The sequence below is a fragment of the Chamaea fasciata genome, unplaced genomic scaffold (genome assembly GCF_029207755.1).
Source record: "Chamaea fasciata isolate MVZ Bird 193981 ecotype frontalis unplaced genomic scaffold, bChaFas1.0.hap1 SCAF_2, whole genome shotgun sequence".
NCBI lineage: Eukaryota > Metazoa > Chordata > Aves > Passeriformes > Sylviidae > Chamaea > Chamaea fasciata.
In genome coordinates this window covers 4,460,825-4,487,439 of record NW_027094087.1, presented here as the reverse complement: position 1 = coordinate 4,487,439, position 26,615 = coordinate 4,460,825, and the positions used below count along the sequence as shown (strand labels likewise).

Sequence of the window (26,615 nt, the reverse complement as noted above, 5' to 3'; positions counted from 1 at the left end):
CTCCTCCTGGTGCAGCTCAAGGCTCTGTCCCCTAGTCTGGTCATTGGTTTTCTGGGAGAAGAGAACAAGGTCATGCAATTAAGTGAGATGATTTTAATACTACTTGGAATTTCTGTGAGGATGAATAGGAACTAAACCATAAATCAACTTTACCAAGACAATAAAAAGTGAGTGCCAGCTTCTGAGTATTCCTTTCAGCAATAGTAAAATGATTTTCCCAGGCATGTCTTGTAGGTAACTTCTTTGAATTCCATCAGATTTTTCTTCCTTATACTTTTTCTTTAAGAATATGTAATATACACCTGAAACAGAGAACACTGGGAATTTTCAGTGGTATGTCTGCACAAAACAAACGCAGCCTGAATTTTGAGTTTTACTTGACAATTTCTGTATAAAGACCAGTGACATAGTAGACATAAAGGTTTGGTGGCTTCCATTGAAGACTTGTTGAAATAAGTAGTGGAAGAATGTGTTAGCAAGAGGCTGAGTTTTAATTATTCAAAACTCTGTTCCTTCCTTACGTAGGAACTGCAAATTTGTAAGAATTGTACCTGGTGCCTTGGAAACACTGCACAATGAAAAACACTTAGATTGCTACTCTTTAAATAAGCTGAACATTTTAAAGAAATGATGATGTCTTCAGGATGATTTTATTTCTTTGGCACTGATGCTGCTGGAATTTTCCCAGGTTTGTCTTCATTTTGAACTGCTAGATATTGAGGAAAGGCTTAGCAGAGCTCTGAAATGTGAAGTTGGTTATTGTAGTCATTGAATAGTCATATTCACAGTGTCAATCCAGGATAAGGGGTTCAGTACATCATCTGTTTCTTCCCAAAGGGGTAATATTTCTTATTAGATTCTTAGTAGAGCCTTGAAGCTGTGTAACTACTCTCATCTTCATCACACAAAATGTAAAATCTCCTGAGGTAAATAACATTTTCTGCTCTTTTATTCTTTCATTTGCAGACAACAGTAAGCAAGACCCCTTGTACTTCAGGTTGTAGCTTGCATTCGGAGTTCTCTGCCACTGGAATGTGCTCTTTTTCACTAGCTTGCTTTAGGTTATAATACAGAGATTATTCTTTCTGTGTTTACCTTGCTTGTTTCTTGTATTTAGCATTTTTTTTCAGGCAGCAACATAAAATGGAAACTTGTGCAAAAAAGATTGTGATGCATGTTGAATTTTCAGCACCGGGTAAAACTTTCCAACTTAATTACCATTCCTCTGCAAGAGGAGATTTTGCATACTGACACTTGATGTTTTCTTTTTTAGGGGCGTTAGGAGTTAAATAAATTAAAAATTACTGTAGCAAAATCCATTCAGCCACATTCAGTGAAGACGCTTCTCTGGAGGGTGAATTTTTCAGGCTGTAGTGGTTTAGGGAAAGATGACCTCTTCTGCCATGGTGGTGTGGCCACCCTGACTGGCCATTAGAAAAGAGGAGACAGGAATTTACATACAGCAAGTGACCTTATGGTAACCACTTGCTCTGAAGGACACACAGGAACTGTCCCTGTATAGGAAAGTCAACACATTTGTGACTATAATCTGCTTTCATTTAGGGCAAAAATCTAAAAGATTCTGAATTATTTTGTACAGCTGCAAGGACACAGCACAGGTTATTGACACACTGTAACTTGTAGTGCTGGAGATCTGGCCTGTTTTTTTTCTTTTTGCATATCATTTTTGGATAAGGAGTCTTGTGTTGATTTTTGGGTATGTGTGTAGCATTCAGGTTCAGGAAGATCAGGTGAAGATTTTAGATATGGAGGACTTAATAATATGTAGCCCTGAGATGTCACCTAGAGAGATGTATCTACACTTACCCGTTCTCCATGGCTTAGATTTAGGGACCACCCCCTAATTTTTTTCTGAGCTACCTACAGATCTATATGAGCATATATTGTAATATTGTGTAGGAGTAACTGTCAGTATTCTTGGTGAGGTCTAGAAAGTTGTGTAAATGGCTTTTTCACTTCAGAGCTGTTGTATGAAATTGGCTGTCTGGGATTAAGCACTCCGATCCCAGATTCTGTTTCTGGGCAGAGTACTCACACTGGAGGACAGCAGCCCTGCAACACTCAGTTTTACATTAGAGTCTCACGGATGTCTTCCATATCCATACTTGGAGAGCTTAATTAACAAAACTAATTACTGTTCCAGATAGATCTACATGTCCCAGTGCAAATTAATGCGGAGTTTAAGAAAGTAGAAACGAAATGAAGCTGTCGTGTGTGTGTGGCTGCTTATCAGCTGTTCAGTCTGTTTTAGGAGTGCACGCTGAGCACTGGTGTGATCCTTGGCAGCTGAAAAGTGGTGTCCGTGGTTGTGCTTGGCATTAGGAGAAGCACAGAAGCCCTTTCTGAGGCCAGTCTGCTTTTCCTTTTGCTTGCCTTGTAGCCAGAGCGTGGCTTTGCTTTGTCTTCCTCAGGAAAATTGCTGCTGCTGTCGGCTGTGCGGATTTGTTCTGCGGACACAGGCCGGGAGTCTTGGGAGGAGAGAGACTTGCGGTTGTAATCTCTCCTTGCCTTGCCTCTGGTCAGGCAGCCGATTGTTTTTCTGGTTTGGTTCCTCCGGGTGGCATCTGTCTTCAGGAAAAATTTCCTTACAGCCGAGTGTGGGCTGCTGAACTGTGGCTGTCTCAGCGCCACTGTTTCTGACTGCTACGCTGAATTAATTATGTGAGCAGTTATGGTGTAGGTGCTGGAAATGTTTGTGGCTGCTCAGAATGGAAGAGCTGCTCTTCAGTGAATTTCTTTGTCATCCTCTGGAGCCTTTTTTGGGTTGGTTTTACTTCACTCTTTTTAAAAAAAAATCCTGAAAAATAATATTTCAGATGTATAAAAGTTGGGTTTGTGCCACTTAGAATGCCTTTCCTATCCTGGGATTTTATTGTCAATATTAGAAGTGGTTCATATGCCTACATAGCATTTCACTGCCATCCCCTAAGCTTAATCTTACTGTAACTTTCTAGTTGTAAATGCTTGTTTAATACTAATCAATTGTTTCTTTGTTGTGCAACGTATTATATTTTAACTGTGTGTTATTGACACAGATTTACTTGAAGGTTTCTCTTAAATGCCTGTTTTAAAGATCTGGAAAACAGTGTTCTTTAAAAGACTGGGTTAAAATTACTTGTACAGAATTAAAAATATGTGAACAGTGTGGCTGTACACAGCCAGGTGTTGCAAGATCAGCATGAACCTGACAAAGCCTAGAAGGGATTCTGCTCTTGCTGGGTAAAGACTTGAACAAATACATGGGACCTGCAGTGTTCCCCCAAAGGCCAAAAGAAATGAATTCTCTCGAATCAGAATGTGATTTCTCTGGAAAAGTTTGCTCCACTGAGAACACCTTCTCAGCATCTCCTGGGACTTGAGCCATAAAGGTCTTGGGTTCAAAGCAAGCTGGAGTTTGCACAAGGCAAGTGTAGAGAAATAATTAGTCCAGTGGAGGCTGGGATACTTAATTCTCTTTTGTTTCATGGCGAAAACGTGGCTGTGTTTTTGCTGTATGAGTTATTAAATTGTTTTCTGTTGCAAATTTTCATTAAGAAGGGGAGAGCTTTGAATGTCCACTTTTTTTTTTCGCGTTCAGCTTTTAAGAAATCAAGGGCTCTTTGGCTGGCATAGTGATTTATGCCATTCATAGCTGTAAAACTGAAGTTCTTTGTAATACAAGAATCAAACTCATGTAATGGCAAACAATTTTCCAAATACAAAACAAGTGTGTATTATGCAGTGTTTGTATCGCTTTGGCTACAGTCATCTGTGAGGTGCCCTTGCTGCTCAACAACTTTACTGGTCAGTGGGTCTGAATCAAGTTAATAGGACTTGCAGGTAGCAGAACCTCTGTAGTTGTTAAGCAAAAAACCAGCATCACGTTCACGTTCTTGTTTTTCTTCCTGGGGAAGCCATGACTAAAGACACAAGCTAAAAGTATGGAAATGACAAAACGCTATTAAAACAACAGAAAGGTTTTTTAAACGTTTATCGGTGCGTAAAATATACGGTGTAATGTCTGCTCTCAGAGATAACAACTGTATTTTTTATGGTGAAAATGGAACACAATGAACTGTTGTTCAGCAGATACTTAAAGCATTACTGGGACAGCTTTGCCTACTCTACGCCTGCTATAAATTTATGTAAACTGTACCAAAATCTGGATTTTAAGAAAATACTTGTGCTGAAGTTTCCAGTATTGTTTTTTTTCAGGTGTTTTGAGCTTGTCTTATGTGCATAGAAGTTCCGAGTACCAGTGCTGCTTTAAAGTTAAAATAAATCTGCATTTCAGCATGTGCTATTTTAAAAGAGTGTAGTTCCAAATGAGGGGAGGGAACTCTCTTACTCTATTTCAGAGTGTTCCTTGAGGAGGAGCCTCTAAAAATGCTGCTTGTGTGAATTTTCTTCTCTTCATGGGCAAGGTGGGGAAGTAGAGACGAGCAGCAGTTGGAACTTGAAAATGGATATTTCCGTATAACTAATAAAATTACTCTTCAGGTCACCAGGGCTGCAGAGTCAGCTGTTGTGTCCAGTGGATTTTGATTAAATTGGAGTGCAACATTTTCTTTTCCCCTTTGTGTGAATCTGGCTCTTTGAGGCATGCCCTCCTAGAGCATGTACTGTTTCAGTCCTTATTTCAAGCATTTCCACTCTTTGTACCCGCTTTGAGCCCGAGGATTTTTTGCCTTATACCTTGACCTTGGTGTACCGTGCATTTGTGAAGCTAATAAGGTGAATTTAAGAGAATAGCCTGTCCCTCAAGTTAAGTGTGAGAGGCTGGGAAATAAACACACGGTGTGCTACAGAATGGAAGAGAACAGAAGGATATTTAAGAGGAGATTAAATACACCTTCACATACTTTCTAGGTGGCAGGGAAAAAGATGATGTACTGACAAAAGGTCATATTTTCTTTCTTTGGTAATATATTTTTGTTGTTTGTTAACCTGTTTACAAGCTCTAAATTAGATTTTTATACAAAACGTCTCTGAGCTTTATTAAACCTCTAAAGGGTGGCAGGAGTTTTTGGACAGGGGGATGTTTGATCCTGTTTTTCAAAGAACATTGAGATTATTAGGTTGTGCTGACTGTTAATTCCATTTCTTGTCATTTTTTTTGCATCCACTGTCCAGTTGGTTACATTTTTCAGGGGCATGGAGGTCTCAAGGAGACTGGTTTCTTAGGGATTCCCTAGTAAATGGGCAGGTGGAAGAAACTGCTGCCATTCACGTGAAAGGAAAGAATTCAGTAGAGAACCTGAGTTGTTGGAAAATTTAATGCAGAGAAGAGACCTTTATAAACATGCTTATTGCAGAAGTTCAGTAAATCAGAGAAACCCACCTTTAATCTATCCTGTTTATATATATATATACATAAATGATATATATAAATATATAAAATGCCCTTAAGGTAGAAAAGTCTTTTGTATGGTGAACTGTACAGTTACTTTTCATCTCTATCAGTCCTTTGACTCTGTTTGTGAGACTCTGTTTGTGAGACACTGTACAAATGATGGTACTGATGAAAGTGAGGGTGTAGAGTAGAGCTGGAGCAGTGCAGGCACAGAATTGGGTTCAGAGGACATGGTTACCAAAAAAAATGCTTGCCAAAAAGGTGGATTCACTGCGATATGAATTCTTGTTGTAATACGGATTTTTAGCTGTTCTGGAAATGACTGTGCAGAACAGCTTTTTGAAGTTTGAGTCTCTGATATACCTACCAAAAGGGGCAAACTCCTGCTTTAGTCAAAATCTGGTTAAAAAAATCTCCAAAATATAACAATTGCAAGATGCAAACAATTCAGGAAAGAACCTTTAGTAGTTTCAATTCCCAGTGAATTACATTGCTGCTATCTGTGTTCCAATAACATTTGTATCTTGTGTTGCTTCAAAGGGAAAAAAAGTTTTGGCTAACTTTTAACCGAAATATGAAAACCGTATCAATTAATGTTTTCTTGGAAGTTTCTGTTCTGAGAAAGGGGGGTAGTGTCTAAATAGATGGAGATATTAAGGAAAACTGAAATTGAGCAGTGCTATGCCAGCTTTTTATTCTGTGAACTTCCTCTATTAGAGTATTACACATATCAGATACTAGTTCAATCCAAAATAAATGTGTTTATGGTATGGTGGGCTCTGTCTTGTTCTTCATTACCATGGCAAATATTAGGAGCACCTGGAAAAAATGAAGGACGTATGGGTATCTTTTCATTCTCTGTTGCTGCTAAGAGAATTGATAGAACTCAACTTTGTTATTTTTCAGTCAGAGTAATCTATCAACTAATTTTTAACATGCTTAACTATGAACTGTTGATCAAAATCTAACCAGTAATTCTAAGAGATGAGAATTGCATCAGATGTCTTGAGTCAGTGTTGACAAAAACACATCCTGATTCTGTGGGTACAGCTTCAGCAGGTTTCTGTTGACATTGCCTGATTGCATTTTGCGTTGTGTTTTGCACGTTGCTCTGTATTTGAAGGAAGCTGAGAACATAAAGGCGCAAGTGTATTTTGCACTAAGACTTTTGGGTGGTCACAGTTGAATGCTTTATTTAAGAGGAAAGCTAATATGTTACAGTCACTAGTGTACTGGAGATGAGCAGCAGTGATGGTGACTTGAGTGACTCCTCTATATGTATATCTGATTACAACTCTTTTTGGGGGCACTTTACAGTGTAACAATACATCTCTTTTTGAAACAAAAGTATCTATACTTAAGTTATGGTTCCAAGCTGGGCTGAGCCAATTTAACAGCTCTCTGAAGCTGCTTGCTCCTTATCTTCAGCTTCACTATCTTGTCTTTGCTCTCCTTCCTTTGGAAAGTCTACTGTTCCAACAAGTTACATACCCTTCTGGAAGGGTATCGTGAAAAAGCCAGCACAGTGCAGCCAAAAATGGTGGGAAGTCCAAGTGTGGAGTGTGGCCTCCTTTCAACAGTGCTGAGCCATCACATTGCTCTACCCTGGCTCTTCACCCTCATGCTGAAGCTGTGACATACCTTTTAAAGTTTCCTGCCACTGGAAGGACAGGGCAGTTCTCTTTTCTTTCCTACTCCTTCGTGATTAAACCTCTGCCCTTGTATCTGTTTTCAGTCTTTGGCTACTCCACATAGCTCATTTAACTTGAAAGGAAAATAATTTCCTGTTAGTTTTTTATGAAGTTAGATTCCTTCTGGACTGCCAACTAAAATTGTCTCCCCCTCTGGTTAGGTGAGCACCAGGGAGGGGAGAATGTGAGGGAAGAGGTAGAGCCAGCTTGTGATTGGGGGATAGGAAAAAAGTGAAGCTTTTCTTTTTCAGTGCTGGACAGTCGTAAGGTTGGCTTTGTTATAAAATCTAAAAGTATTGTGGGGCTGTGGCTTAAACAATTCAAACCAAACTAGATGGATTCTGCTTGGTCCCACCCTCGATGGCATTTGCTCTGCTGGGCTTGTCTGATTTTTCAGGCATCCAGGTTGGGAGCTGAGCTGCCAGAATTGTTTTTCAGAAGGGTTAATTTTCTGATGCCCACTTCTATGGGCTAATCATGCCAGCTGTGTGACTGGTGTGACCCCATGGGAGGGATGGCCAGAGGAAAAGGGGACTGCCTTACAACTTTGTCAGCTTTGGTTGTTTTCACTACCACATTAATAAAATGTTTCAACTACTTCTACACCTTTTGTAGATGTGATAATTGACATACATGATGCAAACAAGAGGGAGATGTTATGTGAATAAGACAGTGTTTCTGCAGCTCTGAGGAAGATTGAGTTATAGCGAGAATAATCAGGGGTTTGTGAAAAATATGAATCAACAAAGGAGAGAAAGGAGGCTCTGATGGATAGAAGGTACTTGACTGGGGCTTCTGGGAGTCAATATGAGACGTTCTTGGTGTGTTCCTGGCAATCATGTTCCCATGGTGATAGGAGAGCACTCAGTTATCTGTGTCTTGTTCTGGACTTGTATTGGACAGATGGAAATCAAAATACAGATCTTATACTTCTTGCATAATTAACATTTGCATCTCACTGCTGTGAGATGTAACTGAGGCCAAAAGATTAACAGGATCAGGAAAGAAAAGGGATTATTCATTTACAGTACATTATGCTAGGTTAAATGAAAGCTTTGTAAAGCCTTTGTAAAGAATTGAAAAACCATTATACAACAGGGAACAAATAAAGTGCTAACCAAAGGGGATTAGGAAGAAACTTCTCTGGTAAGTGGGCTATTCCATGGGTGTCCACTGTGAGGTTTCTTGTACCTCATATTAATCACAGTCAGGCAAGTTTTAGGTTCAGCAGTTCATCCCTTTGCAACAATCCTTATGACCATTTAAACAGATGCTGTCTGTTGATTCGAATAGAAATGTGTAGCTGGAAAGACTGCTTAGGGAAGCAGAGTTTAAATTTAGTTGTGCACGAAATCTCTTTCCAGGAGAGAGTACCTCTGGAGAAAGGCCAGGGTCTGCCACCACCAAAGTGTAACCAGAAACCTGACAAAGAAATAGCAAGGGTGATTATTTGCAGTAGGGCTGTGTGGTGAAATTTCGAAGTGAGGACCATGTGGAACATCAAATTGGTGCTGGGGAGGTTTCAAAATTCAGCTAAAATAGTGGGCACATGATTGAGAACTGAATGTATATCTCATTTCCAGTGTGATAATAATAAAAAAGTAATAAAAATCAGTGTTAAAACCGAATAAGGTGATCTCAGCAGCAATAAAAAGGGCCTTTCTGTAATTAGCAGGACAAAACCCCTTATAAATTGATCATTAATTTGATTGTTAATTTAATAGGCAAACTGATGATTCATTGCACACATAGAGTAGATTAGCTGTCAACTGAAGTAATACTGTAGGATTTTGAACTGGTTTAGTAAAGTAAAATATGAAAAGGGGATTGTGAGAAATGCTGTTTGCAGAGACTTGCTGATCTACCTGTTGACTCTTGCAGCCAAGTAATTTCTGAGAGGAGAGCTCATGGTCAGTCAACTGATGGCTGTATTTGATCGATGTATTGGCAGTATTGATGGCTGATATTTTAATACAAAAATGAGGGAAATTAGATAATAAATTCAGATGGCTTATTTAAAATTGTACCTCTGCTACTGGGTAACGACTATCCATCAGCAAATGCTGCTTGACAGACAAGTAGCTGTCCATATTCTGCTATTTAGAAGGATGCTATAGATTTTTAGATTCTAAAAAAAAAAAAAAGGTTTATTGGAAAATAAACATAATAAATACCTTATATGGCTTCCCCCCTCCTGATGAGGCGAAGGGGAGTCCAAATGAAGGTCTGGTCTTCAATGTCTTTCTGCTGGCTTAGGAGGATTCCAGCTCCAGCTTTGCCAGTTTGCTCTCTGTACTCTCCTTTTGAAACAGCAGTCTGTGTTTTTTTCTCTCCACAGTGGTCATGTCCTGGTTAGCAAATAAGGAGTAGAGGCAGTGGCATGGCTTGGGAAGCACTCCCTGATGTAGTCATGTGGAATTACCTTTCTTAAGCTAATGAAATACAAATACAAAAGGAAGTTTTTGGAATACCCTGTTCTGTTTTTTTCCTGATGGTGTTTAGCAAGTTGATAAAACTCAAGTAATACCAGTGAATGCCTTTATTTCAAAATTTGCATACAACACTTGCTGTGATTGCATGATGTCGGATGAATATCTCTGCAGATAGGACTTCATGAGCCAAAGTGAGCCACCACAGCAGCAGCTCTCCCCCTGCTCCCCATTTATCAACTTCTGCACTAGTCAGACACCTCTCTGACCTGATGAAGTAGTGCCAAAAAGCCACACCAAGCCCCCCAAAATAGAGGAAATTGTGGAATTTCCACTCCTCTCTTTGGTGAGGGATGATTGTTAGGTTGAGTGACCAGCCTGTGGAGTTGTTGTCCCTGGGCACTTTCTGAAATATGCAGAAGGGTGAGAGGACCTCTGTTCTTACACAGATCACCACCTGCTTGCCTGCTTTTGAGTGGCCTTAAGTGTTTCCTAAAAATGGGGAGAAAAATGCCATTCTCAAAATAAATGGGTGTGACGAGGAAGAGGAATGCTTGGGAGACTGCACGAGTTGGATTTCTAAAATCTGCGAGACAAGGCAGCTTGTATTTGGTAATTTAGACTGACTGGAAAGAAACTAATTTGTTGATGTTATGTATTTGTTGATGTTAGTAAATCTAAAGTGACCAAGGAAGCTGCGGAGAGGGGCTGGAAAAATGAGTGAGTCAATAATGTCAAAAAAAAGGGCAGTTTATTTTAAAAGCTGGAGGTCAGTTGCACTCGCTTGAGTAACTAGATGATTTTGTTTGCTGATAGACAATTTTTGGTCAATAAAAATAATCTAATGTCAATTCATACAATTTTCTGGGGTAGGAGAGAAGGTATTTTCAGATGAATTTGCTGTAAGCCTTTTCAGTTCTTGTTAAGATTAAAGCTCTGTTTTGTAATTGTATTGATAAAATGCACTCTTTTATAATGTATGTGATTTAGAATGGCTTACTTCATTGATTACCAAATTAAAGTGATACAAAATCAATAGTAACACATACTAAAAGGATTAAGGACAGGATAACTGAAAAATCTCAATACAGTTGTTAATGGAAAGTCAAAATCTACTGGCTGTGTCTTTTTCTTCAGCAAATGCTTTCTGTATCTGCCAGTGATCAGGAAGAAGTATGGAAACTTCAGCGGCGAAGTTTTCATTGGATACAAATACTGGTGGAGTTGCTCCTATCAGGTCCATTACTGCAAAGGGGTCTAAATCACCAATTTTTTTATGGCGACTTATCCATGTATTTTAATTCAGCTAAATAGAGTGTCTGCCAAACACCTAGCAAAGAAAGATGTAGGTTTCACTTTTGGTAGAGGAGCTTGTGCTCTGAAACACGCACACTCTAAAAATGAGTTGAACTGTGGTGGATTACGGTCAGGAAATGGCTTTTGGAGGTAGGCAAATAACTATGATAACACAAGAGTTACAAGTATGGTTGAGTCTAACTTCATGGTGCTGCTAGGAAAATTGTAACATCAGGAGAGTTGCTAACAAAGCCAGAGATGTGATGGATTCAGAATGTGAAAAGCCTGTCAAACTGAATTTAAAATTCAGAATCTTTGGTTACACCAAGTTTAACCTGGTGAGCGGTGGCTTGGTCACTGAATGTAAGGGGTCTTGTGGTTAAGGGAGCCTCTTTAACCAACCCAAGATGCACAGTAAGGTCCAGCTGCTTGAAACTGATGCTGGTGATTTCAGGGCATGCCTTCTAAAAAACGAACTGCCAGTTAACAGCTGAAGTGAGAAAGTGGTTTATAGCTCTGTCTGTTAGAGTGTGTTAATGAGGTTGTTCTTAATCGAGTCCATCATCTGAAAGTTGAGGTAGAAGTTAGACAGGATGTGCTCAATGGCCTTCTTTTATTACAAGAATGTTGTGTTTGTCTCCAGGTCTCGTGAGAAGGCAAAACCTTCCCTTGTAGGCCCTATTGCCTTCTCCCTTCCCCTCCATCCCCCATTTAAGCTGTTCATAAGCAAGTACCATGTATAGGGTTAGAGTTGGTCAAATGACATTTGAATTGTATACGGGCAATTTCCCTGCCAGTTTGTCCTCAGCATGCAACAAATAACATGAAAGGAAGCACAGCAGAGATAAGAGCAGTAGAGGACAGCATCAACATGTACTTAAATCTTCTATATTTTTGAGATGTACAAAACTTGCCTCTTTGTTGGTGTAAAGGCTACATATGACTGAGAGCAGAGAGCGTGTGTGTGTGCATGACTAAATTTGCATTTAGAGTGTCTCCTCCTTGCCACCTGACATTAAATATTTATTTATTATACCAGTAGTAGCTGCTATTACTACTAATTCTTTCAAAATTGCGTGTTCACTTCCAGTGTAAAATCTCTTCGTTTTTCAGCCTCTCAGGTTCCAGACTCTGCCAGTTGTATGCCCCTCTTATTGCTTCCTGTAAAATGTGCAAACTCACTGGCTTGCAATACGGAGTGCCTTCAGTTTTTAAGTCTTTGGCTTTTATTAATATGCAGTGGACTGTCAGTGTTAATACGGTGTGGTTCTTAAAGTGCAAATTATGCCAGGTGTATAGGGGAATACTATTTTTTTCTTCCTTCTGATGAATTGTGATTTTTCCTTTTTCCCCCCGATTGAGAGAGCTTACAGTCATCATTTTTAACACTAAATGGCACGTTTCTCTTGCTCAGTGGTTGTGCCCTGCCAAAGCTTTGTGTGTTTCTGTGGTCATTTTAATGCCACCAGCTCAGCTGTTTCTTTGAAGTACTGCTGATTAGAAAAAGAAAAGAAATCTGGAAGGCAGAAAGGGTAGAGAGGAAAACCAAAAGTACTTAAGCAAACGAGCAGCTTTCAAATTAGTGATGGATTAAGGCTAGGTCCCACAGGTGGGATAATGGGAAGAGCTCACAGGTGTACAGTGTCTTGTATATGTTCTGGAGGAATAACATTTATAGCTAATGTCCAATATGCACATTGAACTGCTCCTGTTTGTTTGTATTTCCCCTTTCCCAGATAAATGTACGTTCTCATATGAGACAACTGGCAGAATGGTGGCCTCATGTGAAGTTACAGGCTGAATGTTCCTGGGTAAGCTTGCCATGCCCTCCTTGAAGAGTAGGGTTCACTGAGAGGTGGTTATGCCAGGTACAAGGACAGACATTTTGTAAAGTCAGCACAAACAGGAGTGACTGATACGGAGTCTGTTTCTTATCAACCTCCTGCTCTTTTGGGGACTGATAAGCATCATGTTGTTATTTTTACTTAACCAGGTTTCCAAAGGAAAGAGAGGCTTGTGTTATGTCTTTTTGACTTTTCCTTTCCACTCTCCCAACAAAAACAGTTGTCCAATTTTAACCAAATTGAACAGATTTTGATCTTTCAATGATACTAAGTTTCTGGAGAATAAGAGATAAGATCTTGAGTTTATGTGCAGTTAATACAGGGTTTCCTAATTCTTCAGGTATGTGATCTTTCATATTACAGTTTTTCGTGGAAATAACTGCTGTATTTTCATGCTCAGCAAGGAGTCAAAAAGCCAATCAAATCCTAGGACTTAGCAAGAAAACATCAGAGTGCAAAGCAATATAAGAAAAAAAGCCACAATACATTAGTGCTTCTTTCTCTTGGGTACTAGACTGTGCAGCTCTTCTCCTCAGACATGAAAAAAATATGTAGAAAAACAGCATGAGCAATTATTTTATTGAATCCATTCACACTTTCAATGGACAGCTGCGTAGATGTGAGATTATCATCCTAGAAGATAGAGCTAAGGGGGGATATGGCCGAAGTCAGTGAAGTGTTGTGGAGGGGGACTAGGAGCTTACAGTTCATGGATTCTTTTTGTGCGAGAGGTAGGGGACATTTAAGTAGTCCTAAAGAAGAAGATAGATTCAAAGCAAAATAGAAAAGAATGTTCTTTACTAACTGTAGGACTCCTTGCTGCAGGCGGGTTCCTCAGAGTTTGTGGGACTTCAGTGGGATGTTAGTGCACATTCATGGCAGAGAAAGATCTGTTGAGGTTACTTCATGTTTAGCAACACCCTCTGCCCCAAAAAGTCTTTGAAGAGATTTCCTGCTTGTGGCTGTGTCAAGGGAAAAGCAGAGAAAGCCTGGCTTTCTCTGTATGGCTTTTCTGGTGGTACATATCTGTGGCCAGTCAGCCCTCCCCAGGTTCCAAATTATCCCCAGTGCTTTCTCCCTGCTGGTTTAGCCAGCTGATACAGAATGGACACAGTGGGAAGGCTGGGGTGAGGAGCTGCAGGCAAACGTAGTGAGCTGTGAGTGCAGGATGCAGCAAGGCATGGAATTAATAGAAGGAGGGATCCATGTTTGTAGGTAAGGAACAAAGGGCAGGTTTTGTATGGAATGAACAGCTGTTTGTCAGTCACAGAGTAACTTTGGACTTCTGCACTAAGGCTTAGAAAGCTGATACAGAACGAGTACAGTGAAAATTTGAAATTTTACAAAGCACTTGTCAGAGAGGTAACTGTCTCGTCAAAGTCTTATAACTTGTTGAGAAGGATTTGAGTTTCTGGCTTTTCTCTTCCAGCTGTGTTTTTTCTTGATGGCCAGGTACAGAATGACAGGCATTTTCCAAATGCTGTAGTGATTCTTGAACTTCAGTTCCTTGCAGCAGAAAAGAGAAGCCATTTCCTTCGCAGGCATGGCCTCTTCTAAATAACAGATACTCACTTTGCATGCTGAGCAATGGCTGGACTAGGAGCATATCCAGAGGTTTATTTTCCTGTGTTAGTCAAGGAAAAATGGATGTGCTTTTTAGTAGCTGTTTCCTTTACAAGATGCGGTAATTGGTGTTTCACTTGCTGAGTGTTTAAACTCTGTAGCCAATATGAAGCAGATACAACCTCTTTCTCGTGGCCAGCTGTGCAAGTTGCTATGGGAACTCGGTGGGGACTGTCTGCAGATTACTGCTCTGGGGACCACACCTGGTTTATTTGCATTCAATTTAAGTTGGGGAAAATTCAAAAGAAGAAAAGAGGAGTGTGGACTCGCCGGTAGGCAGGCAAAAAAGGGCTTGTCATTTTGAGACTGTCACATTGGATGGAAAAGATGCTCGTATTCACGCTTCTTGCAGGCTCATGCAGGGCTCTGAATTTTGTAGCCTTTTTTCATTCATTTCACCAATTTTCTGAGGCTTGTTGGAAATGAAATGTCACAGAGGATTTTTTTAAAAATTGTTGTTATTGCCCCTGACTTAGCAAATTCTCTGGGATTTAACTAACTTTCTCTGCATTTTTAATGAGTAATCTCTCTGTGATGGTGAGGGATTGTGAAAGCAATGTGGAATGTAGGTCCTTCTTTTAAAATGGCATGTGAGATCAACTCAGTGCAGTATTAAAATGTCAGTGCAATATTGAGTGTTGCTGGAGAGCTTAGCTTGAGGGTTTTTTTCTGAATACTGAATTGCTCTTCTTTCAGTGGTGACTGACTTCCTAAGAAGGCTGGGGAATGATTTTCATTCAAGTCAGCAGCAGTGGTCAGTTGGTAGCTCTTGGGCTGTTCGTGGCTGGATTTTTGGGGATGATGGTATCCTGCCGCTTAAGACCTTTACTTTTTTTTCTTGCTTGTTCGTTCTCACTACAGCTACTTGCTTTTTGATCAAGACTGGACAAAAGTGATTAAAAGAGCACTGTGTGCTGACTTGTTCTTTATGGTGTTTCTTCCACTGGGTTGGCAGTGTCATGGTACCTTTCTGCAGGAAAACAGAACATGTAAACTATTTTCAGAACAGTAGGCTTAAAAGCTTTGAGAAATCTGAGATCATTACCTTATTAAAAAAATTAATATAAACATATTGTATACACTGTATATAATATAGTATATATGTTCTAAATAAAACACAAAGTATGTATAAATAAAAAGTTTATATATCTCAACTACATATATGTGTGTGTGTATATATATATGTTTATAGATCAACCATATATATATATATGAAAGATTCTGAGGGTTAATGTGTGGTTTCGTGTAAACAGTATCAGTTCTGCTCTGTTGTTAATGTCACCGGAGCTGTGGTGTCCCTTGAGAAATCCAGTTTTCAGCCTGGCTTGATGCTCTGGATCAGCCTACGGTGTTTTTATATAGACTTATATCAGATATTTATGAGGTGTACTTGTTTAATTTCTGTAGATTGGTCTACTATGACATCTTAGGGTTATTAGCACTAATTTTTAATTCTTATGTGAACAGTTCCTTGAATTTGGTATTTAGTGCTCTAAGCTGGCTCTGTGCTAAACTACTTACTGGTATAATTGTAGCTGTTATTCTGCTGCTGCTTCTGTCAGTCCACAACTCCCCATTTTCTTTACTTTCAAAACCTTGCAATTCTAATGCCTTCCTCAATGCATCTGATGAAAATAAGTGATTCTGTAGTTAAGTTTTACGGTGCAGGAATCACATTTCCATTTATGAGCATGGAAATGGCTTGTGTGAGACCAGAAATCAGAGTATTCTCCAGAGTGGCAATGGAGGGGTGTGTACATGTCTAAGTGTACTTAATTGATAAAAGTTGTCAGCATTAGGGCTGAGAGTCAATGTCCCTAGGAGGAAATAAATAGTTATTTACAGTGAGATTTTAATTTCCTCTGTTTGTCACGCAATTTGCGTGACAGAATTCGTAAGATGGGTGTGTAACATAGGAGTGGAGTGAAGCTGTAGACAGTGAAAGTTTTAAGGCAATATTCCTGCTGAAACCATCTTTCCCATTTGTTTGTTTTTGCATCCTTGCTGCCTTCGTATTTCAGCAGGGCAAACATTTCTCCTCATGTATTAAAAACCAGATTTGGGTTAGTGTTTCTCCTTGTAGTTGGAGTACTTTTAAGACCGACCAATTCTCTTGTGTAGTTGTGTAAGAAGCAGCAGGGCAGCAATGCTGCTTTTTGCTGCCTCAGCATTCGTGGCACGTGGTTGTGGTACTCACAGGGCCCTAAATTAAGTGTCCTGGTTTTCATTTTTGATTTCTCTGTGGGGAAAAAAAAAAGAAATATGCATATTTGAGACCTGTGTTTTATTGAGGCAGTATGGAAAAGTCTGTCTCTTCTCTGATTTGCTGGAGAAATAAACAAGTGATTCCTGTCTTCAGTGGTGTGTCCATGGGCCTGCAAATGAAGCGTTCATATCTTCCCAGCAAATCCTCTGCAAATACAGCCACAGGTGTCAGTCATGCTGCCTGCCCTTCAGCATTGCTTCTAGAAAACCCCTTCTTGTGGTTATTTCCTAGAAAAGCTGTCCAATGCCTTTCCTGCTTTAGCGCAGCAGAGGTGCTAAAATAGGCAGAGCCAGGCTTGTGAACATCTCCTGGAAAAGCTCATATAGGTGGAACCTCATATGTGTAGTTAGGCTGTGGTTTTCACTTTCTGCTGTTCTTACATTATTGTAAATTAAAGACCCAGGTACCCGAACACTGGGTATTATTTTTTTTTTTCCTGGTTGATAGCAAATACAGCGTTATGTTAGCTCTGAGCAACCGAAATGATAGATACTTGGATACGTGTGCTGATGGATGGAATCAGTGTCTGCAGTGTGAATAACTCTGTTTCTTTCTTCAGATCTTGCATCTGGCAATTTTTTGTTCAATTTGTAACATACAAAGCAGCTTGTCTGGAATTTGGCCTTTTCCTCTTTTGAGATCAAATAATTTAAGCTTCAGAAAGAAGCATTCTCATGACATGTCTTGTGGTTCCTACAGGTGTTAATAGTGTCTGGATCAGTGTGCTGAGGGCATTAAAGCAATATCCTTCCTTGGATTTGAGATAGTTATTAAGGAAGAGAGAGCAAAAGCAGTTCCTGCAAAGCGTGGGCACAACAGCCGTGCAATATCAATTCGTACGACGAACTGCAGAGACTTTACATGTGTTTTTTGCTGTTATTTTGTTTGTCAGGCACTCTAATTAGCTAACGAGAGCTAAATACTGTCAGGGCTGTTGATACTGATGAATCAAGTTGGCTCCAGCAGGACTCATTGTAAGCTTAAACCCACGACTTTGATTTATGTATTTTGAGAGTGACCTGTAGTGTGGTTAATGACAAGTGGTGTGGAGGCTCTGGGATTTGAGCAGTGCTGTGTGGTTAAATCATACACTGAATTAGCCTCTTCTCTGTAGCGCCCCTGTTCATCAAGCCTGACTAGTAATCGCTCCTTTGGCAAAGTGGAGAACAGGGAAATAGGATGTTTGCATAAGGCATTATGTTTTGATATACAGGTGAGTTTGAAAATAATGTTTTTAAGCTTTGAGGGCCTGTCCCTGTTGTGTGAGTGGACACGGGGAGGCAAAATTAATGCTTTTGGAATGCACGTACAGTGGTGCTTCCAGAATGTAATAGTTCATACAGCTGCTAAAACAAATATTTCTGTTCAATATTTGAGCTTGGCATAAGTACTCATCATATGTCAAGGCAAGTCAATTGTGTTGTCATTTGCATATTAGATAATATTTATTTTTCTGAAATATGTGGTATTTTTAGTATGTATTGCAATAACAATTTGAAACTGCCAGTATTTATTCCACCTTCATTGGTTGGTGTTTTGATGGTATAAACTGCATTTACCTTTCCCATTCAAATGTGTGCACAATTTCAGTAGCATGTGGGGAGGACACATTCCCATAAATTTCTTTTGTGGGAATGAATGACCCCACTTTAGGTCCAGGAGGTACATGAGGATTGGCTGGTGTTCCCTGCCAGGGGAAATTTGGGGTGACCCCATTCCTCATGGGGCTGGTGCCTGGCGGTGCTCCAGGTTCTCCAGCTGCCCCAAGATGCAGCATCCATTAAAGCTTTTCATGAGGTTGTTTTTGGGTTTTGTTTGTTTCTTCAGAGGAGGAGAGAGTCAGGGAGGAGGGGGAAGTAACATGGCATTTTTTTTCCTCCTCAGTACTACCGTATCACAGATCTGCATCCTTAAATTGTCACTTTTTTCCTAATTCTGATAAATGTTGAAGTTTTACTGATCTTGTTCTCCAACCCTCTCTTGTGTTTTGTTCAAGCAACTTCACATCAGTCTTCTTTTCAATCTTTATTTTGTCCTGCAGTCCTTTTTTGTAAAGCAATGTGGGGCATGCAAATCCTGTAAAAGTAATAAAGTACAAGAGCTGTTAACTAATAGACAATGTACATCTACCCATGGTGTTCAGTACTTGTCAGCATGAAGTATTTTAGATTTGACAAAACAATAATTCTGAAGGAGAATGAGACCCACATAAGTGGAGAAAAATTCAAAACAGGTGTTTCTCATACAATAGTCACAGTTTAGGACATTTTTGTATGCGTTTTTAAAAAAATCCTGCTTAAGTTTGTATATTACTTTTCATACACAAGTTGACTAGAACAATGAATATGTAATGGTATTAAACTGTACCTGAAGTGTGGTGGAATCAGCAGGATTAGTTCATTTTCTATGCTAACTTCAAGTTAAATTGGAAGAAAGTGAATGCCCTGAAGACAATAAAATGTGCTAATGTGCAGCAGCTCTGTGGCAGGTGGAACGTGGTAGTTAAACAACACAAATTGGTTCTTGAAGGTGTGACACTTGGGGTTGGTTTTTGAATTAAGTTCCTGGAGTCAATGCTTATGATGCGTGTAAATAAACAAAAACCACTCAAAAACACCACAGAAGAGAAAAAGTCTCAAGCCATTATGAAACAGTCATGAAAATATGAAAACATAATGAGTGGAACACAAGAGCTTAATTCAGGAGACCTAATGTTTGCTGCTCTTCAAAATATTCCATAATTTCTAAGTAAATGTTATGACAATAACATTTACTTAGACAACAAGGGTTGACTGCACTGAATTCGTATCCTTTGCTGTTGAAAAGAAAACATTCAACAGGATGAAAGAAAAGCTTTTATGTAAATACAATATGGATGCTTTCTTAAGTGCCATGGCTTGTAGGCAGTAAAGGCAGGGCAGAAGTGTTCAGATGGTGCACCTGAATGACAGAATTAGCTGTGAGTTTCAAATAAGGCTGTTTTTTTGTGGAAGTTTTAATTCTGTATTTTTTGAATAAGGGTATTTATTTCATTTTCCTCTCATTGTATCGCTGTCCCCCCCTTTTTTTTCTTCCCTCCTCATGTGGTGGTATTGTAAATTTGTCATGAACACAGTTTTCTTTCTATGAAAAAAAAAAAAAAAGACTTAATCCATGGTAGTTGCTATGTTCTGTGAACAAAAATAAGTTGAGGCGTAAGAAGCCAAACCCACAGACAAACCCTTTTATATGAATGTATCAGGTGCTCACAAGTGTCCGCTGTCCTGCACTGATAAGATAAATTAGCATTCCTGCTTAGCTCTCCCCATGCTTAATTTCCTTCAAAAATGTACACAAAGGAATTTTGAAAGGCGTTTAGTGCGGTTGAAAGTTTTAAAGGATAGTTGTGACTGGAGTTTGTGAGAAGTAAAATTAGATGTAGACTAAAATTCCAATTCTTAGCAATTGCCTAATGACTGGTAATTCGAAACCAGGCCAATTTTATTTGACTTTTCCAGACAACTGCTCTTTTTTGGCTTTCAGAGCAAACTTACCAATTTTCAGATAAAATCAATTCTGTTAGCCACAGTCAAAGGTGATGGCTAAAATTAGAGTTAGCTTGCAGCCCTAGCTATGAACAGGCTGCTGTCTGTCTGTAATTACTCTAAGAGGATTGTGCCAACTTCAGTAACAGTTTATTTTGTGGAAGTATGTGATTTTTACAATTATTTTTAATAGCACATTGAAGTTCTGTATGTTGAAATTTCTGTTAGGTTTCATTTGGCTTGTGGGATGGAGACTTGGAAATGTCTTGAGTTAAAATGTAGTACCTTCAAGGTAAGTTGTCCTAGGCATTGATAGGCTGATGAAGGCAGCCTGCTAATGTTGAAGTTAATGCTGCATTTCCTTTCCTTGTATTTTGTATTCCATTTGTATGTTTTCCTTTGCACTTCACTCCAAGTACACTGTTTAAAAGGGAAATAATGAGTTGGCTTATTGGCTAATCTCATCAGAAAGTGCTGGCCCTGAAGTTTGCAAAGGTCATGCCTGTCACTGAGCTGGATAGGGGCAGAAATGTCTTACCTGTCATGGAGGGCATGTAGTAAATGACATTTTAGTAATACATGGAAACACATCCGTGTAAAGAAAACAAGAGTTGCACGGTCTACAGGTAAAAATGATGTTCCCGTTCCAAAAAGGGGTTACTAAGGAATCAGGTAGTGTCATTATAACTGAATAAGGAAAGTGACACATTCGTGGGGCAGACTGCAAAAGGAAGACATTCATTTGGAATGGTATGGTGTGGACAATACGTAGAAAGTGACAAGACAAAATAATAATAATAAAAAAAGAGTAAAAAGAGTCTCCTGAAATGTTATCTGCAGGTTCCAAAGTGTTTGGCTGAAGAAAATCCGTCTTTGTCGTACGTGACTCTGTGTTAGTTCCTTTGGTTTTAAGGAAGAGTTTGAATAGGTTTATGGGGAGGGAATCATTAATGTAAAAACTGTAGAATTGGCTGAAGAGGAGAGACACATTTTTTGAGATATCAAAAAAGTAGTTTCATGGGATGTGGAGAGCTTTTTACTTATCACAAGGTGCAGCATTTTCTCTTCTGAGAGGTGGCTTTAGAGGAAAAATGAAACTGTGAGAAAAGCCCAGAGTGTTGTTTTGCTTGAACATGAGTACCAGAAGTATGTCCTTGGTTCAGGGTGTTAAGTAACTTTTAATAAGTAGCCATAAAGAAAAGAATGAGCAGTGTTGTGGCAGAACCTAAAGAGAACGTTAAACTAATGTATTTCACCACTGGTTTTGGAGCAGAGAGGTAGGCACTGTTCCTCCCTAGAAATTCTTCTTCTCTACTACAGCAGAAATTAAGACTGTCAATGGTAAATTTAAACAAACAAACACAAAAAACCCCCAGAGCAAAACAAAAAGTGGATGCCCCATCTCTGCAAGTGTTCCTGGCCAGGCTGGATGAAGCTTTGAGCAACCTGGTCTAGTGAAAGGTGTCCCTGCCCAGGGCAGGGGGTTGGAACTGCGTGATCATTGAGGTCCCTTCCAACGCAGACCATTCCGTGATTCTATGAGCTTAGATAAAAGGTAAGATACTAAAATTGTCAAAGAATGAAGTAGTCACTGAAAGAACCGTTTGGTCTGGGTGTTTTGTGGTGTTTAGTATTGGTTGGCTGGTTGGCTTGGTGTGGGTTTTTGTTTATTTGTCTTCTTTTTTTTTGGCCGGTTGTTAGTTTGGCAGGTCAACGCGTAAATTTTTATTTCACTTAGGCTATTAGTGGACGTTCCAGCTCCAGTGAAGATTTGTGTGGGGGTTGATGTTTGTGAGGCAGATGAGCCATGGCCACACGGGTGCTCGATTCCAACGGCCACTTCCTGCGCTCTCGGGCCTGCACCTGTGTTCCCCCAGCCCAACAACACACTCTGCTGTGAGGAGAGCTCTGCTGTCCTGCTCCTGCTGCCTCAGCTCAGACGCTTGCCTTGTGAGTTGTTTGGTTTGTTGCACCATTGGTGTCCAGGTTCTTCCCATAAAGCAAAGGGATTATCTCCCAGCGTGCTCCAAAAGCATGTGTGCAGGAGTGAAGTTTGCTGAAGGACTGTGAACCATGAAGATGTGCCTCAGAGGTCTCAGTGGGACATGTGAAAGAGTAGAAAACCAAGTTGGAAACAAGGTATTAGGAAAACCTATTCAGCACATGCAGTTGTTTCCCTGTGGTAGGGAGCACCTTCTCCCTCTCGCAATCTTTTTCAAGTGTAGATCACTCATGTTAAATATATAGCTGGGAACATCTTGTGTTAAGTAGAGATATGAACCTGAACAGAAGAAGAGGTCAAGCGTGGAAATAAATTCTAGTCAGTACTGGATGATTGAGAAGTCCCTTTTCTCTCACTCCCTCTTGTTTGGAGAGGTGGTGCTTGAATTCACTTCAGAAATGAGGAGAAGAAAAGTACAGCTAGGGTGTTTTAAAAGGAAAAAAAAAGAGAAAAACAACTTACTGTTTAAATTCACATTAGCACCTGGAAGTGGGTGGCTCAACCCTATAATCATCTGCATCATCATATTACCTTTTCTTGATCAGAATATGGAGTAATAAATTTTATGATGTCCACATCACGCTTGAATTTTTATATAAATGTTCTTGATGTTTAGGACACAAGTATTTGAGTGGCAAACAAACTATTTGAGATGGTTTAATAGAGCCTCATAGTTAGTCCACTTACTTACTTTTCCAAAAGTGGACCACTTTTGGAAAAGAAGATTGATTTCTCCATAGACCAAAGCCTCTTCTCAGTTCTCCAGTGCTCCAGCGTACTTTGTGGTCACAGCTGCAAGCACGTTCTGGTTATCATGAGTGGTTCAAAGATGCAACGTGGGTGTGACGTGCCCCTTTCAAAAACCATAGCTCTGCAATAAGCTTTCTTTAGCCATATTGTGTACGTGTTTGAAGGGATTAGTAATAGATTTTTTTTTTTCTTCCTTGGAAGTCATTGGAAAGCAAAAGACTAAATCTATTTTGATTTCACTCGGGATAGATTAATGGGTGTCAAATGTTACACAATACTTGACATATCCACTGCTGTTAAGTTGGCCGTGGCAAAGGGATTACCCGATAATGAATCACCAAGCTCTTTAGCTGTTTAAAGAGAATCGTGCCACTTCCTTGCCCTGGTAGGACTCTCTTCCCTGCTTGGGACCTTGCTGAAACAGTGCGCGTTCGGATGTGGAAAACTCCACGCAGATGTGCAAGCACCGGTTTGACAGCTTTGTGTTCGGCTTCTACCTTGCTAATTGTTTTCGTGGGATTATTTGGATTGTGTGGAAAGCTTTTTCCAAATCCCCTTTATTACTGATGTTATTGTTGCCAGCAGGAATAAGATTAAAGGTGCTTAAGTCTGTAGAGTTGTTTCTAATTTGTACGTGTCATTTCAGTGGCATTTGAACAGAACTCTGTCTCTTTCCCCTCCCTGATCCCCTGTGGTACTGTGCTTGAGTTAGGGCTGAGAAGCCAAGCTATTGGAAGAAAATTCATTTTGTTCCCTAATTATTATGCTGGCACTCGGGAGATAATTTTTCCCTTCATGCACTGCCAATTAATATGCAAATGAGCTGATAAATATTTATACCGTGATTTAAATTATGCAGGGAGCGCTTTCAGTGTACTCTGCAAATGAATTGTTCATGGACTTCAAAGTGCTGGCTGCTGTGCTAACGAGAGGAGATTTGCATAAGGCCCTAATCAGGCGCATACTGATTAAGCTTCATTATGGAAACTGCCAGCTGCAATCTTTGTTTCTATTTTATTACAAAAAGGGGAACTTTTCACGCTTCAGTCGCCTTGACAATGTCAGACACAGCTAGTAGGAGAGACTAAAACTCCACACAGCAACTGAAGTTTCCCTGTTCAGTTGAAGATTGCTATGGTGTAACTGAAGTTGTGTTTCTCCCCCCACCTCCCCACTCCCTTTCATGTTCAGTCAGAGCAGTAGTGTAGATTTGATAGAAATTGCCATTCTCCCGTTCCTTGGACTATCTGAACCTGTAGAGGATACCACAGCAATGCTGGACTGCAGCGACTACGTTCTAGGTGGGTACCAGCTCAGCTCTTTCTTGCGGACACCGAGGCTGGGAGATTGACTATGCATAGTGGCTTAATCACATATGCAGAAGGTATTTGGGGGGCTGAAGCTCACCAGAGAATCGGCAGCAAGTAGCTGCTTGCTAGATGGATAGCTCGATCTGTACCAGGGAAATACATGCTTTGGTTGGTTGGTTTGTTTGTTTTCCTCTTTTCCCTCGCTCCAGGAGAATTCCTTTCCTCTGCACAGACTTGGGTGATATTAATACAGTCCTTTTGCTTTTAGGATTTCAGTCTGAGAAGCATTTGCCTTCTAACAAACATTGGACTTGACTTGCATATCTGTGTGTTACGAATTTTAAAGCATTAAAATGAATGAGAGGGAGCCTAAGTGTTGAAGGAATGTAGTAACTGTATTGTGCCATTCCACAACAGAATGTATGTTATGTCTGTGTGTTTTTAATATAGCAAGGTTCTTCGTGTGTAATAGAAAATAAGGGGGAGTGCACAGTGGTTGCCATTGATACCGTTGCAAGCTGTGCTTAAGGTTACTGGGATAATATATTTCCTGCGCTGAGATTCCATCAGGACTGCAGAACAGACATGCCATAATTCCTTCTTCGTGTCTTTTAAAGTTATTTATAGTAATGGATCATCACAGTTTTACAATAGGTTTTATTTATTTTCAAGGCTTTTCCCCCTGAAGCTCAATGTGTATACATACATATATATATATATATATATATATATATATATATATATATATATAAAATTTTCATTCTGTCGTATAAGTTCATGTAAGAACTTATATCTCTAAGTAAAAGAATATATTTTTGGATGGTAAATTTTGAAACAGGCGTTTGAGTATGTTTGTTTCTGAATATTATGTGGTTTTTGAAAATTAATTTCTAAATATTTCTTGTCATGTTTTCACTCGCATTAAACTTTGTTTTTTCCATGCACAGAAATGAATCATTTTTGCTGGTGCAAATGGAGTATTAGGCAGTTCCACTTTAATGGGTGAAAGGAAACAGTTAATGGTGTATACCACGTTAAGATTTGCTTTGCTTTGCCAGCTGTGTACAGTCCTTATAACGCTTCAGGTTGGTCCGGTGTGCACTGCTTCTTTCTCCTGAATGCCTTTGGAAATGTTCCTGAGGGTGTGTGAAAGGCTGGCACAGCACTGCCTGGTGACACCTCAACCCTGCTAGCAGAGTAGCAGCATGGAATGTATTCACTCCTGAGAGTTTGATTTCAATCATGCACCTGCTGCTTTCGATCCTTCCTTCTGGGGAGTTTGTTTTTAGATAATGTTGGCAGAAGTTGTAGCCCAGGGCCTCTATTTAAAACCCAAGGAAGATCTAAAGGAAGACAAAATGGTGAAGGCATTAAGGTTTGGGGTTTTTTTAGCCCACTTCATTTGTTTATTCTTTTAAGTTTGAAGCAGAAATTACATGAGCACGTATAAACCGAGTAGCCTTTTTATTTGACATGGAATGACTCGGTAGGTTGAGTATCCCGCGGATATGAGCCTGTTTTGCTGGTAGCAGTTTTGTGCTTCAGATGGATGCCATACCATTTGCAATGGAAATAGCGGCATTGTTCTTGATGCTTTACATGCAGAAGGCCCACAGATTGAACAAGAAATAGTCAGCTGGTGAAATAATGGATGCTATCCTTCGCTTGAACCTGAGCTCTACCAGAAAGATGTTTCTACTTCCAACTTGCTGCTGTTTTCAGTAGTAATGTTTGAGGTCTTTGTTAAGGACGAATCTTCACAATAAAATATTCTTCATTTAGACAAGCTTTTGGTAGTTAAGTAAACTCTGTGTATGTCTAGTATTAAAAAACCTATTCTAGAAGGATTTCTTTTGCAGCATAGCCTGACAGGAAAGCGTGTCCTGGCTTGCCTTTTGGAAGGAGGTCTGTACAGTTATAACTTTGTGTGACTGGGCAAACTTGCTCGTCATGGAGGAAGGCTTCTTGTGTGAGCTTCCTCATAGGATGGAACAGTGACTAGCCTGCTTGAGTTCAGTACACAGGACAGCTGTGTCTCCCCTCTGGGTTTACTTTGCTTTCCTTATTCTATCATTAGTATCCTGCACCTTGGCTCTAATACTTCAATTCCTGCAACAAACTAGCAACAGGAGGCCCTCTGTTGTTTTTCTAGTATGAATTTTCTGAAGTGGTTCAGCAAATGGATTCCATGTTTCCGAGAGACAACCTTCTCAACCTGTGCTCTTCCCTTTTGTGGTCAGTTGTGTTTTGAGTTCAAGCTATTCTTCTACTCTGAGCTTAAAAATTACATCCTTTGTCCAACAGCCTCATGAGTTAGCCTGGTTTCCACAACCAAATGCATCTGACTTGTAAGAACTCTTTTTATTTTCCTGTTGGATGAGGACTCTACATGTTTGTGTCCAAAGCAAAGGACTCCCATTCGATGTTCTCCAAAGTGAAATTTCAGTAGCCATCAGTGTGTAAAGGAATGCACTAATGGTACTTATCAAATGCATGTTGCCTATAATCAGTCTAAACAAGTGTGCTG

The 26,615-nt window shown here is 39.8% G+C and overlaps 1 protein-coding gene across 6 annotated transcripts in view; it reads left to right on the top strand.

The window, feature by feature from the left end:
- POU2F1 (POU class 2 homeobox 1) overlaps positions 1-26,615 on the top strand; it is a 107,677-nt gene that overhangs the window by 30,727 nt on the left and 50,335 nt on the right. For 2 of the 6 annotated variants that reach the window (XM_066208028.1, XM_066208020.1), the window contains exon 1: positions 23,914-24,079. The exons of 1 other annotated variant lie outside the window; for it this stretch is intronic. In XM_066208028.1, the coding sequence (XP_066064125.1) occupies positions 23,962-24,079 (118 nt within the window). In that variant the 5' untranslated portion in view covers positions 23,914-23,961. Of the gene's footprint in view, positions 1-23,913; positions 24,080-26,615 lie in introns of those variants that run through there. 3 more of the 6 variants (XM_066208058.1, XM_066208054.1, XM_066208045.1) reach the window with 2 other exon arrangements.